The 14,564-nt window shown below is 45.2% G+C and overlaps 1 protein-coding gene across 2 annotated transcripts in view; it reads right to left on the reverse strand.

The window, feature by feature from the left end:
* The window catches only part of SOBP (sine oculis binding protein homolog), a 163,401-nt gene that overhangs the window by 24,303 nt on the left and 124,534 nt on the right, over positions 1 to 14,564 (reverse strand). For both annotated transcript variants that reach the window (XM_026511699.4, XM_026511700.4), the window contains exon 6: positions 75 to 2,018. In XM_026511699.4, the coding sequence (XP_026367484.1) occupies positions 78 to 2,018 (1,941 nt within the window). In that variant the 3' untranslated portion in view covers positions 75 to 77. The remainder of the gene's footprint in view (positions 1 to 74; positions 2,019 to 14,564) is intronic.

Below are 14,564 nucleotides of genomic sequence, written 5' to 3' on the forward strand. Positions count from 1 at the left end.
GTGCCTCTGCCTTGTAAGGAGGAAGGAGAGGCGCACGGGCGCGTGCGGAGGAGAGCCCCGGTGGACATACAAACCTTTTACTTATTCTGATTTCTAATTCGGAGGCACCTCCTTTTGAGCGGAGGCTCCAGGTCCTCCGGCCCGGCGCTGAGCATGGGCGAGGAGATGATGCACGGCGCCATGGCAGTCTTCTCCGCGGGTTTTGGCACAGGCTGGATCACGCAGCCCGTCTTGGGCAGCATCCGCAGAGCATACGCGTGGTCCTCGTCCGCGGGGTTATTAAGGTTCGGGTCTGACTTGTCGCCCCCCGCCAGGGCCTCCTCCCCTATCAGCTTTTTGGCCGCCTCCCCGTCCAGGTGACAGTTGGAAGCACAGTTGTTCTCTTTAACCGACTCCAGCTCGCTCACCGCCGGCTCCTCGGGCGACAGCAGCTTCTTGGGGGGCGCGGGCGGCGGCGGCGGCGGGGGCTGCTCCGGCGGCGGCTCCGCGCTCTTGGCGCCCTCGGCGGCCACGGCGCCGCGCGTGCCGTTCACGATGACGTTGCAGGCCGCCGCGGCCTCGGGGCCCGCGGGGGCGCCCGGGCACGGGTCGCCGGCGGCGGGCGGGCTGCAGTGGCCGTCCCTGCAGCCGCCGCAGGTCCTGCGCTCCGCGGCGCCCGGCTCGCGCTCCGCCTTGACGTGCGCGTGCAGCGCGCGGTGGATCACGTTGTGCAGCCGGGCCCGGTGGCCCACCGTCAGGTCGATGACGCCGTCCTGCGGGCCCTGCAGCACGCCGGGGAAGCCGAGCTGGCCGCCCGCGCCCGGGGGGCTGCCGGCGCGCCGCGTCAGGTCCACCACCTCGCTCCGGCCGTGCTCCGCGGGCGCTAGGCTCAGGGCTTGGCCGGAGCAGCCAGGCGGCGAGTCCGCAGACTTGGATGAGCCCTGCTTGGAGTCCCTGGGGGACAGGGAGTGTCCGCCTGGCTTGCCTCCAGCCGCTGAGGAGTCGCCAGGGGCGCTCGGAATGAAGTTCTCCCCGTTGCTGGAGAATCCGTTGGGGGGCTTGGAATCATTGACGTGAGGGATGGGAATAGGGATGGGGATGGGCACGGGCAGGGGCACGATCACGGGGTATGGCACGAGCAAGGTGGGGGGCGGCACCAGCGGGGCGAGCGACGGCAGCCCGAAATTCATCATCTGGGGCACGGGCATCGGGCCATTTGGCATCATGCTCACCGGCGGGAAGGGGAGACTGGGCAAGGGCGCGCCCGGGGGCGGTGGGGGCAGCAGGCCCGGGGGGTTCCCAGGCATGGTCGGGGTGCTTGGGGGATGGATGTGGGGCGACAGCATGGGCCGGTGCATGGGACTGGAAGTGGGGCCCAGATTCCTGGGGCCGCCGGGCGGGGGCCCGATGCCTGGGAGCATGGGGTTGGACAGAGGGCTGTTAGGGTTGGAGGCGTGGTGCGGCGGCCCGCGAATGAAGGGCGGGCGGATCTGCTGCATGATCTGTTGTTCCATGAAGATGGGCAGCGGCACCGGGCCGCGGTTGGTCATCACCATGGGAGGACTGCGAGGCGGGACACCGAGGGGAGGCCCGATGCTAGCAGGTGGCTGGACGGAGACAGGAGGTATGTTTGGAGTCTCGCTGATGGGCATGGACTTGGGCACTGGCGTGGGGATTTTAGTGACAGAGCAGTTGGCAGTGTCAGATGGAGACACGGTGGTGGACGACGATGGGCCAGGGCCCTGGCTTTGGCCAGCTGCAGCCACCGGGGAGGGGGCCTTCCTCCGAGCATCTGTTAGAGGGATATTCCAAGAGTCTGGAGTGAGCAGCTGCACCCCGGTGCCTTCTGCTTTATTTTCCATGGGAGGGTGTAATGTGCTGCACAGCCCAGCTGGAAGATTGGCCTGTGTCTCTTTGTAGAAAATGTCCATTTTGTATTGATTGAGACATTTTGCACTGCAGAACTGAAGCCTTCTTTCCCCGTCCCCAAAATCCAGGTATTCTTTTGTGTGTCTTATGTGCTTACACCAGTCACATACCTACAACACAGTAATAAAAAGAAAACAAGATAAGCTATTTCCTCTGGTAGATCGTGTTTCATGTTTCACATAGAGGTTCTTTCAAACTTTATCACAATTTTTCGAACAGACTGAAGTGTTTCTTTCCAAAAGGTAACATTCTTAAATGTTTGTGAAATGATTTCTCCTTGGAAGTCAGACTTGCTTTTTAAATAGTAATTCTTCGGAATAGCAATTATCACCACCTTCCATTAAAAACAAGTCAACAACAACCCCAAACTGTGTTGTGCCCGTTAAGCTCAAGGTAAAGGTGGATCTGACAGAAAGGCCTACATCTACCTGCCCACATATTCTTACCTGTCAAAGAGGCTCGTTGTAAACGTAAATGTGAATAGTTGTGGAGAGGAGGATTCTCCAGGAAGTTCAGTGGACTCTGAAACAGAGCCCCGTAAAATTCTCCTCACGCAAAGTGCTTTACACTATTGACTGTGCTCAGTAATGCAGTTGGAAAGGTTGTGCTGTGTTAACCGATAACACAAAGCGCGGAACATCATTATGTCTGGCTTCCAAAGGGAAACTTGGAATTAGTCATGAAGTCTGTGTGAGGTTTAGCTATTCCCAACCTGTGATGTTGCAGCAAGCTAGAATTATTTTTTGAGCTGTTTGCCCACTCTCTCTCAGTAGTCAGAATTTTTGGTGACATTTCTTGGCAGGCAGTCTTATTTAACAACTTTTCAAACACCAGAGAACGTTTTCCAAAAGTTGTTATGGCTTCTTCCCCCCTTCAAATCTACTCCTGGCAAAAGAAAGATATCACCAAATTTATTTTAAAGTTGGGCTGCAGAACTAATTAAAGGCTGAGAGCTTTTCCCAATTGGAAATCACTAGACATCAAAGTTCAAAAAATAGTCATTCTCGGCTTCAGAACCCATTACTTTGGAGAAATTATTGTGATTTCATTAACACATTAATTTTGCAACACCATCAGCTCTCACAGATGGTGAAGACATGATCTACAATTCAAATATGACTCTTGTTTGCACAAATGTCTTTCCTTCATATGGCATTTTAAACAAGAATTAATATGAGTAATCTTGCCATAGCTATAAACAGATAAACAGATGTCAAAATTTTCAGTAGTTCTTTCAGTGCCTTACTTTTTTTGACTGAAATTACACACACATTTTTTTTCTTTTTCTTTCTTTCCTTTTTTTTTTTTTTTTTTGGTCATTTCCTTAGCACTCAATCCATACAGCGGCGGAGGAAGAATTCTGAAATTCTGAAGTGTAATGGTGAGTTCTCTGAATTCAAGGCTCTCCTCCATAAAGCATTGGTTACAGTATTGCTCTAAATGGGACCTTGTTTTTGTTGAGGAGGGTATCTGTTGTTCTGTTGTTAGTGCATGTTTTTTTTTTTTTAACTATGGTAAACTGATAGCATTAAAAGATGATAACTTTTAATCACGATTGGTCACATCAACAATGCAAAAACAACATATGCTGGGCATTTGATTACTCATCGCATTTAACTCTCAGCTTTCCTTGTCTGTAAACAGTGGTGGCATGCTGGTATGTGACTGGGGGTGTACACACTGGTGGCAGATGTGGGTCTGTATGTGTAAATCCACTCCCTTCCTTCTCTTTTCCCACTGACATTCGCAGGTAATATACCACAAGGCATGAAACTGAATAACAGATACTTATTGGCACACATTCATTTTTTGTGTAGTCTCATATCAAATTACCCTTTCAAAAATCCCTTTTGCAAGAGGAATAATTTCAATGCTAATATACTTTCAATGCATTTCGGTACAGTATTTTCAGGTTTCTCTAGAATTACAGGAATTTTTTTAAAATCACAGTTGAGATGTCTACAAGTTAAGTACAGAATTGCCTCTGATGAAAAGAAACACACAAAATCCATCAGACCCTCAAAATTCTTATCTAGATAAAGGTTAAATAAACTAGTAGTTAAACCTTGAGGCAAGTAAGTTATTATTTTTAAAACCTGATCATTTTTATAAAGTTAATATGTAATGATGTGACATTTAAATCCCTGTATGAAATAAAGCCACCCGATTCTGTTTCAATATTAGGCATCCATAGAAAGCCTAAAGCCTAAAATGTAAATTTATAAGCTTGAAGGAAAGGATCAAATATAGCTTCTTTAATCATGAACTAAAAAATATTATCAATGAATTAAACTAATTAAAATAATATGCCAAAATTTCTGGCATATTTCTTTTGGATCTTATTTTTTAACCATAAGGGGAAAGAGTTTCCTGAAATCCTTAATTGGTTTTTAAATTGCCAGATTGAATTATTTGCCTCCAGAGGATTCCTCTGTTTCCTCAAGCTAAATAAATATTTTCAAGTGGAGTTACAAAAAATAATCTAAATATAACTTAAATGTTCTCCCTTCCTTCACTTTTAATAATTCAGTGATGAATGAGGAATGCTCATAGACCCATCCAATTGTCAAATGAGAATTCTCTACCACATTTTATCTATTTCCACATAAAAAGAATTTCAGAAAAAGTTTTAAAGCAAAATTCTATTGCATCAAACTTTCCAGTTAAAGCAAAGGCCTAATGTTTACAACTTCATTTTCTGCAACATCCTAAAGCATTTAGGCAATAGGGTGACAGTTTATGACTGTCTCATTTTGGGTAATGTGAGTGTGAATGTGTATACCCTTGCCTTATTATATTTCAATTCAGAACACTGACCTAAAAATACAGAAAAGCAATCTTTCTGATGAAGCAAAAAATTGTTAGAGAAAAAAACCTGTCACTTAAGAAATAATGAATCAAGTCTGTCTTACAGGACACATCATTTAAGATGAGGTCAATGAATTTATGGCACAAATGGCTATATCATGTGAGGCAATAAAACACAGTACCATCATTCATTCGACATCTAACTAATGACACGCTTCTGGTAATTACGGATTTCATCATAGGAGCCTGAGCTGATTACTTAAGATGTGATAGTTAGGTGCAAATATATACTATAGATTTCTCTCTTTAATAAAATAACATTTGCATATCCAAGAAATATACAGCATGTGTCTCATAAACTATGGTTTTCTGAATTGCGTGTTACGGGGTATTCTTCCTTTCTTTTTCCACAGGCGGCTTTAATTTTTTTTTTTTTTAACTTTTTGAGGCATTAGTTTTTTCTTATTATGCCAAGAAGTACCAGAATTCCTTCAGATATTTTAAAAGATAAAGATTAAGAAGTGCAGAGCTCAACTCACTGGGCTCTGGAATGATTTCCCCCTAATTCCACCCCAGCTTTGTTTCTGTTGGAATCTGGCCTCTTTGGTTCCACTTCTCTCCCTAACAGGTCCCAGATTGGACAGAGCTGAAGCTGAAGCCGTTTAACGATGGCAATCTGGGGACTGAACAATCAGCTAATGCAATGCCATTGAGCAAGACAGCTGAAATGCTTCGTATCACAAATACATAATGTATCACCAGGAAGACAAAAAGATCACAAAGGAGATAAACAGATGCGTATTCCATTCAACCCTATAACAGCAGTCCTCAAAAAGATTAAATTTACCTTCCTGGGATGTGTCCAATTCTAAACAACAGAATGAACATTTCCTTTAGTCCATTTAGAGTATTTATATTTTGGTGGCTGACTGCCAGGGTAGTACTTATAAGCTCAGTGGCCTGATGGATTCACTCCTTTCCTGTGAAATGAATGTGAGGCAACCTACACCGCTAAACTACTCAAAAGACACTGCCTCAGCAGAAATATCACTTGCTCTTGATAGAAGAAAACTGGAAGGCAGGACTTCTGGTTCCTATAACTCTTTCCATCTTGTATTTCCCCTGGAAAGAAAGAAAGCTATTCATGTTGGCAACTGAGCCTTTATTTTTATATAAACGTCCAAAGTCAAAGCCAAAATATGCCATGAGGTTACCCACATGGGCATAATATATACATTCTGCTGGGCTGAGGAGAAGATTCGGGTGACTGGGGAGGGGGTCAGGGTTCCTAATTAACACATTAATCAGCTGTCGACTGTGGGAGTGAAGTTCACCCTTTAATGGAAACCACCGTCGCCTTCTGAGTGGTAATCTGGCATGAGACAATATTTAATTAAGAAACCCTTTTGCTGAAATCTTTCTTATCTGGGCAAAGACATTTGTAGCAATGGAACAATAAAAAGATATTAGCAATCCCCTGAATGCCATCAACTATTTGAAAAACAAAACAAAATCTTCATGTGCTCCTGACTTCCCACAAGTACAGCACCCAGGTAACAGCTCAGAAGTTATACCTCCTTAAACAAAATTGTCACTTGCCCTAAGACGCTGGTTCTCTAGGCCTTGGCCCATTACATGCGGCGCTGATTTTGCAGTCCAATTAGCTAAAAAAAAAAAAATCATGAGCTCACCAGAGAGTGGAGCAAAGGAGGACAGACAGACATGGGTGGGGGCCATCAGTGTTTTTAGAGTCTGCAGTCTGCCCTACCTATAGTCACCTCACCGCATGAGTTGAGGCCTCAAACTGACCCCACCTGGAAACCTGCTTCCAGCCCGACCCTGTGGCCCCATGGTCCCAGCAACTGCTTTTTTGGGGGGTTTAGACACCGCCTGCATCATGGCCCTAATTCAGTGCCCTTGGGCAGCAAAGGATGCTATGGAAATCACCCAGGATTTGGAATCAGAAAGTATGAGTTTGAGTCTGGGCTCCGTTGTTTACTAGCAGTGCAACTGATGAAAATCTCAGCTTGTTTTTTCCTCTGTGAAATGGAACTACTAGTAGTAAATAGCAATGCCTGTGTGCCAGGCAGATCAATCAGCTTGCTGCACAGTGCATTTCTTTCAGTCCCTAGCCCGCCTCCCTCATGGCTGCTGATGTCCCAGGAACATCCCATATGTTTAAGTTCATTTTAACTAATGGATGTTTCTATGGCAATGTTAGTAAGGAAAACGGGTAATTGTCATGCACAGCTTTCCTATGAGCTTGTGTGTCTCTGAAAGAGAATGGAGTGTGTATCTCTCTGGGCAAATGCATGCTGCACCTCACAGACACCAGCCCCCGACCCAGCTTCCTAGGGAACAGTCCCAGGGTAACAGAGAGGTTGTCTGCAGGGAACCAAGCCGATGGTTCTATGCGCATCCCGGCTGAACACCATCCTGAGAAGATTCTAGTCAACTCCTGCCGAGCCCCCTTCTTTTCCAAGCCCGGTCATTCTCTAATTCAGGCAAAAGCTTGACAAAGCAGCATGGCTGCTAGTAAATGAGTGTTCGAACCATTAAAAGGAATAATTTCTCTTCTGCTCAACTGCTGTCTGAATAGTAGAAGCCATAAACTGTGCTATTCATGTTTTATTAAAAAACAGGGCTGATGAGCGATCTGCTTGACTCATTACACGGAAGGGCCAAAAGCCACAGTTACACAGGCCTTTCAGACAGGATGACCCAAGCCCCGCATGGCAGAATGCATGTTAGGACGAGTCCCCATGGGGAGGGGAGGGGTGCACCAAACCCTGATTCGGGGATCAAGCTCACCATTCCAAGTTTCCTTGCAAAGTTGGATTAGAGAGTGGAGGAAGGAAAAAGAGGGCGTAGCCATAGATTTTTGCAAAGCCACCCAGAAATCAGGAGAGGGATTTAGAACCAGCAAGGGCTATTTTTTTTTTTAAAAGCAAATTCATGGAGAAGTTCATTTTCAAAATAAACTTTCTGCAGGTTTGGATTTCAACATGATGATGTTTGTTACATAGTTCTTTTTATTTATGGATCTCATTCGGTTCTTTGTTTCGGTTTGTAGTTTGGTCTCTCTCCCCTCGCCTCTCTCATTTCTCTAATAGGATCTGGAACTCAAGGAGAGGCCAACGAGCATCTTTGTTAGAACTGAAAATCTCATTAGAAAACCTCCCTGTAGGAACTTTATACCGTGACTCAACTTCCTCGTATACATTTTCAGCTGGATTTCAGAAGTCTTGGCCCAGGTGAGCGGGGCAGATCCTTCTTTTGCACATGTTCCATGAACTCTGTCGAGCAGAGAAGAGATGGGCTTGGTCTGCAGGATCTCAATGAGCGTTGACAAATGGCTCATTACTGACCCAAGTCTGTTTCTACAGCCAAAGCAAGAGATGGAATCCTGGCCTGTGTTCAGTGACCATGGGTCCTCCTCACAGCCAAACACATGACTGAGAAGAAGGTGAGTTTTCCCTTTGGTCTGACGTGTTAGCTTGCCTAAGAGCATTAGCATATCATCACAACACTCTCTGCTTCATTTATGCTGAATAAATGCCACTTACATCTTCCTAACACAAGTCATCCGGATGGAAACTAAAAAATTCAAACGTTGGAAAATCTGGTCTACTTGGCGCCAAATGTCTCCTCTGTTTTCCAGTTATTGGCCCTGAGAGGACACAGAAATAGCCCAAGAGATCTCAGAGTAATGAAATTTAGCCCTGCAAAGAATCTTAGAGATTAGCGGGTCCACTCCTGCAGCCTCCTGCTCCTGGTGGGGCCGGGCACCCAATCACTCCGAGCCTTGGGTGCTCAGCTGTGAGAGGAGCCCATCAGTCGTGACAGCACTCCCTGAGAAACATGCCAGGAAGAAAGACCAGCCCATTCTCTGGCTGCTTCTGGGAGGCTCGTAGCTGCTCCTGGTAAACTCTCATTCACTTACCAGCCCCATACTGATTACTTGGAACCTGTCAGACACCTGGCTAAGAGCTTTACTTGCAGAGCTCATTCAATCCTCTTTTAACAGTCTTGTGCACATTTCTTGGCTCCCTGGGTCACAAATGGAACCAGCTCCTACCTGTGGATGCTCAGGATCGCCCCCACTCAAGCCCCTAGTATCTACCTCTGCCCGGTCCTCAAATCTCTCCAGGACACCTCATCAAAAGTTATGACTTTTATTATAGTGCCTGCTGGAAGCTCTGATTCGATGTAATAAGAACTTAGTACTAACGGTAGCGAGCATTATTTAAGCATTAGTAACCAGGCTAACCCTGTTACATGGATTACCTTGTTTAATCTCCACAAGTCCCTTACCACCTGGATAACTGGGGTTTAGATAGATTAAATAATGTGCCCAAGATTATTTGTGCAGGTAATAGATGGCAGATCCAGATTCTAACTTAGATCTGTCTGGCTTCAAACGCCATATTGCCCCCCGCTAGCTCAAGGATTTTTGCATTTTCTTTTAAAGCTACAGGATTAAGATGATTGACTAATATTTGACAATAAACTCATTTTGAAATTCCAGAATTTAGTCCTCTAAGGAACTTCACAGGTCAAGCTCAACCTGACTCCCCCAGCAAGCTTGGGTTCCCTTCTACACATACACAGACGGTCTTCCAGGTAGCACTCAGACTTCCTGCGACAGGAAGAATCATCCAGATACATCCACACAGCCAAAGACTGATTCACATCATGGCAATCTCTCTCCTTTGCACTGATTTTTCCGGTGGCCTTCTAAAGACGATTGCGATATAATTGCAGAGCCCTATGCAGCCTCATTTAAGGCAGCCTATTCTGCTGATGGGCAGTTCTGACTATCAAAAAGCTTAACCACTTCATGTCCCTGTCACTTCCACCCACTGACAGAAGTTCTGTTCATCAGGGTCTCCTAGCACAGGCCAACTCCTCTTCTCAGTCTCAGCCTGTCAAATACTTAAAAAGAGCCATCACAGTTTCCCCGATTGTTATTTTTAAACATCCCCAGTTCCTGTGCCCATTCTCCAGGAGGACAAGTTCCCAGAGCCCGCCTGTCCTGTCTGCCCTCCTGTGCCTTGTACCCAGGGATATACTTCACGTTGGTAATCCCCCTCTTAGAGGGTGGAGCCCAGAATGGAATGCAGCAGCCTGACCGGCATAGAGCCCAGGGAACTCTGCTCTCCCTATTATAGAACACTGTACCTGAACTAATACCACCCAAGAATGCATGTGCTTTTTTTTTTTTTTTTTTTAGCAGTCATATCCTGCTATGAGGTCTTTGCTTCTTAAAAAAAAAAAAAAAAAACAGGGGCGCCTGGGTGGCGCAGTCATTAAGCATCTGCCTTCGGCTCAGGGCGTGATCCCAGCATTCTGGGATCGAGCCCACATCAGGCTCCTCCACTATGAGCCTGCTTCTTCCTCTCCCACTCCCCCTGCTTGTGTTCCCTCTCTCGCTGGCTGTCTCTATCTCTGTCAAATAAATAAATAAAATCTTAAAAAAAAAAACAACATTTACTGAGTAACTCTTATGTACCAAGCTTGAAGCTTTCACTTATCTCCTTTAATTCTGGCAACAAACTTGTAAAGGAGCTACTGTTTTTCCCATTTCACTTGAAAATGAGGAAACAAAGGTTCAAAGAGATGATGTGGTTTCTTGAAGCTCTCAGAGCCTACAAATGGTGGAGCCAGGATCCAGATCCAGAACTCACAACCTATCTTCTTTCTCTCTGCCACACTGCTTGCTTCATTCTCAGCTTCTGGTCAACCAAAACCTTTTTCTCCTAAGTGCCCATCAATCATTTGTTTAATGATACATTCAAGGACTTTTGAGGGTAAACCATCCAGCCTCCTGGGTCTAGAGTTTCAGAAATCAGAAACTCTTCCCCAATTTTGAAAATTTGGTCAACATTTGTCCTTTTTTTGTCTTTTTAAAGCCTCTCCCATTTATCATGATAGAGCAAAGATTATACAAAAGTAGATATGAAATTATCTACAAATTCCCTCCTAGGGGCTTGGAGATCTGAATTTGCTTAGCATAGCAGGTGTTTTCTGCCTATCTCTTTGCCCCCAAAATGGAATTCATAGCCTTCTTATTATGTCCTACCCAGTCTCAAGAACATTCTCTTTATGGAGACAATGGAAAGAAGTCAAATAATACCCAGCCCTGCCTTCTCACCTGCTTTTGTTAAATATTAACCATTTGCTATAAACACTGATCTATCCAACTCTCCTTCTTGTTCCTTTCACGAGCATAGCCCTAAGAGCTCTCTTTATTACCCTGGGCAGTACCCCAAGGGTTCAGCCCCTCATGCATTCTAGCCTTTTTGACACAGAATTCATTTTTGGAATTTCCCACCCCTCATGTTGCTCCTCCTTCCCTAAGACTATACTGAGTCTCTGACCATGGGACTAAATCCACCTTTCCTTGGAACTTAAACAAAATCTGCTTTTCTGAATTCTAGGGAATGTGGCCGGTCATATCCAGCATTCTCTCCCTCTCTACTGCACAGTGCAAGGTAGTTGGGTCACTTCCCCTCTCCATCCACATACTAAGCAGCCCTCCTCCATATTACTCAAATGGTGGTCAGAGTAAGATTCTCCTCACTGTTTCTCTGCCTTCTCAGAACTATCACCAAGGCATGGGAAGAAAAGTCAATTACTCCGTTTTTAAGAGAATGACATTCTTAGCAGATACTTAGGTAAGCTGTCGCATTTCTTGCTTCTTTGCTAAATAATCTGTTTTTAATGTCTGCTTCAGATTTTGTACTCAATACCCCAAAACAATTCCTTTGGTGTTTCTTTTTATTTTCCTAAAATTCCCACTTTCCATTTCCTCTGAAGTGTATGGATTGCCATACAAGGATATATTTTCCTGAATTTTACCCGTCTATTAGATATGTTGGGGGGGTATGTTGTTTTATATTTTAGTTCTTCATGTTAGCTCCAGTCTAGGCAAAAACAAAAAACTTCCAAATATCAGTGGTATCTCTGAGATTATTTTTATCTTTTTGTGCCCACAATCCAGGGTAACTTGGTCCTTCCCACTCTCTGCCTTGGTAGAGAGATATCAGAAGCCATTTGTTTATTCCTGCTCATGACTTTGTTTACTCTTGAGAAGGACTGGTCCCTTCTTCACTATCCCATCTCTTCCTGTGTCACATCTGCTGACTTCAGTGTGGCCAGTTTTATAGGCTTATTGAGTAGTTTTGTCTCTCTTCCCTACCTCACAATTTATTTTTTTCTTGATGAGAACCTTAAATCTCTAAATACATTCTTCCCAATCTTCAATCAATGCACCAGGTTTTTACTCTTCATTTGGGAAGTAGCATGGTTTGGTGAGGAAGGTGGTGAGCTGGGAATCAGAAGACCCATGTCCTGTCCACCCTGTAACTTTGGGTCATATTTCCGTGCCCTTGGGCCCTCCGTCTCCCTTCAAGTTCTGCTGTGAGGATGAAAACAAATACTGCAAATGAAAGCACTCTGAAAAATATAAGGTGTCATATAAATACAGATATTTTAATTTTATGGTTATAAATGTGTAAGAACCACCTTTAAATGTATAAAATAAAACACAGAGCCAACTGGTCTACCTACACTCTACTCTTATTTACCGTATTCTTCTATTAAATCTCAGTTATAAAAACAAAGAGAAAATCCACCACTATGAATTTTCCTGTGATGTGTACTTCAAAGTAAAAAAGCACACCACAAAAATAAAACCCAGAAACCGAAATCAACAAAACACTTGACCCCCAAATTCTCCAGTCTTTCCAATGGCTTGTGGAGTGTTTGACAGCAATGTAATTGCAGTAATGAGGAGGTTTGCGGGCCAGGTTGTGGTCTTAGGCTCACTACGGGTGTTTTAGCCCTAGGCTCAGCTTCAGGCCAGCGCCAGTCGTCTGGGCCAGAGTCACCAATGGAATCCCTTATGCTTAGTTACACACAAATGTGACATTTATGGCATCTGGTGCACAATGCTACAAATTCCAAAGGCCTAGGATGCTGGGCTTACAAACTTGGGGAAAAAAAATAATTTAGGTTGCCTATTGTCTTGTCTTCTTAGTTAATTAACACTTGTGAGAACACCCACTTGGTGGCAGTTTCTTAAGTATCTAAGCCATGCACTGGACTGCTTCTGATTCTGGATCTATGCGTTGTTCCTTTGTCTCTAAAAAGCTTCCTGGATGTTTGTGGACTGTTGTTTTTGCCTGGTTCTCTTCCATCTTTGTTCCATGAATTTAGCCATCCTGCCTTGCCAACCACCTGGTTGAAAGCCAAAATTCCACTAAAGCTAGATTCTCCACTGACCATCTCTCTTACGACTCCATTCTCATAAGCAAATCCTGGGTTAGCCCAACCCAATCTCCCATTCAGGTTTAACGTCTGTGCTAAATGGTATGAAACAGGACAGCCTAGGACAAAGATATGTATTCCTATATGTTTAAACACACCTGTTATTCATATAACTCCTTTCCCCCAGTAAATTCAACTGACTCAATAGACACTATCACAATACCATTCACAAGAAGTCTGTAAAGAGACAAGCAGCCAGGGGCGCCTGGGTGGTGCAGCTGGTTAAGCATCCAACTCTTGGTTTCAGCTCAGGTCCTCATCTCATTTTGGATCAAGCCTCACGTTAGGCTCTGTGCTCAGCGTGGGGTCTGCTTGAGACTCTCTCTCTCTCTCTCTCCCCGCCCCTCCCACCTGTGCTCTCTCTCTCTCAAATAAATAAATAAACCTTAAAAAAAAGAGAGAGGGAGGGAGGGAGAGACAAGCAGCATATACACTTTATTTTAGAGATAAATAAATTAAGACTAGCAATAATTATATATCAATTGTCAGTGTTTGGGTAAAAGCCCACATCTCATAATCCCTGTACAACTAACTACATCATCCTCTGGTTTACTTGGATAAAGGAAAGGAAATGGGGAGGAACACTTCCATTTTGAGCCATTTTACAACTAGACTCTTGGCTCCTGGGTGAAGAGAAATGAGCGTGCCAGAGCTACCTAATGCAAACAGCCCGTGCAATGGGCCCTGGATCTGGTAAGATACGAAAGACAGGCACATTTGGGGGGCAGTCTAAATATGTGAGGACAGGCCTCTCTTCTAGTACTTAGTATCTCAGAGTGAAATAAAAGGCATTACTGAGTATATTCTGCTACATCAAGGCATGCACATGGCATGGACTAGCACGTGCAGAAGTTGGGAAGAACCGGAAAGGAAAGGAGGAGGAGGAAAAGAACTATGTATTAACTAGCTTTGTATCAGAATGGAACCCACTAGATGCCAAGTGCCTGCTGTGACCATAGCCCTGCTGCTTCCCTGGCCACAGCTCACCGGCCCCAAGGTCACCTCAAGACCTTGGTCTGGCTCTGCCGAACAGGGACAGAGTAATCCAACAAACCAATTAGTATTCCTTCCTTGGGAAGGTGGGAATTAAGATAACTCCAAGAGACTAAGGAGTGGTGGGGAGAGTGCTTGTGGGAATAAAGCCAGAGGACCACTGAGGACAGGCAGTAAGCAGGAGCCAAGGGGCAGGAGAGGTCACAAGGTGGAGGGGGGGAAAAGAGGGCTGAAGTGGCAAGAGTAGCAGTCAAGTGTTGTCAGGGAGTTGCAAGTCCTTAAAGGCCAAATGCTAACGCAGGAAGCAATGATGCTTGCACCCGGGGCGGGAGGGGGGTGGCAATAAGGCAGTCCGGCTGCCCACCTATCAGTCCTGTGGGACCATCTTTGCTGCCAGAACACCTGCCCCCACTTCATGAGGATAAGCAGCAGCGGCTATTCCCGTCTCGCTTATTTCCTTGGGTGTCTTTACAGTGAGGCTCTATGACTTTAGGAAGGCCAAGAATCTAACCCAGCTTTATATA

The sequence above is a fragment of the Ursus arctos genome, unplaced genomic scaffold (assembly GCF_023065955.2).
Source record: "Ursus arctos isolate Adak ecotype North America unplaced genomic scaffold, UrsArc2.0 scaffold_13, whole genome shotgun sequence".
Taxonomy (NCBI): Eukaryota; Metazoa; Chordata; class Mammalia; order Carnivora; family Ursidae; genus Ursus; species Ursus arctos.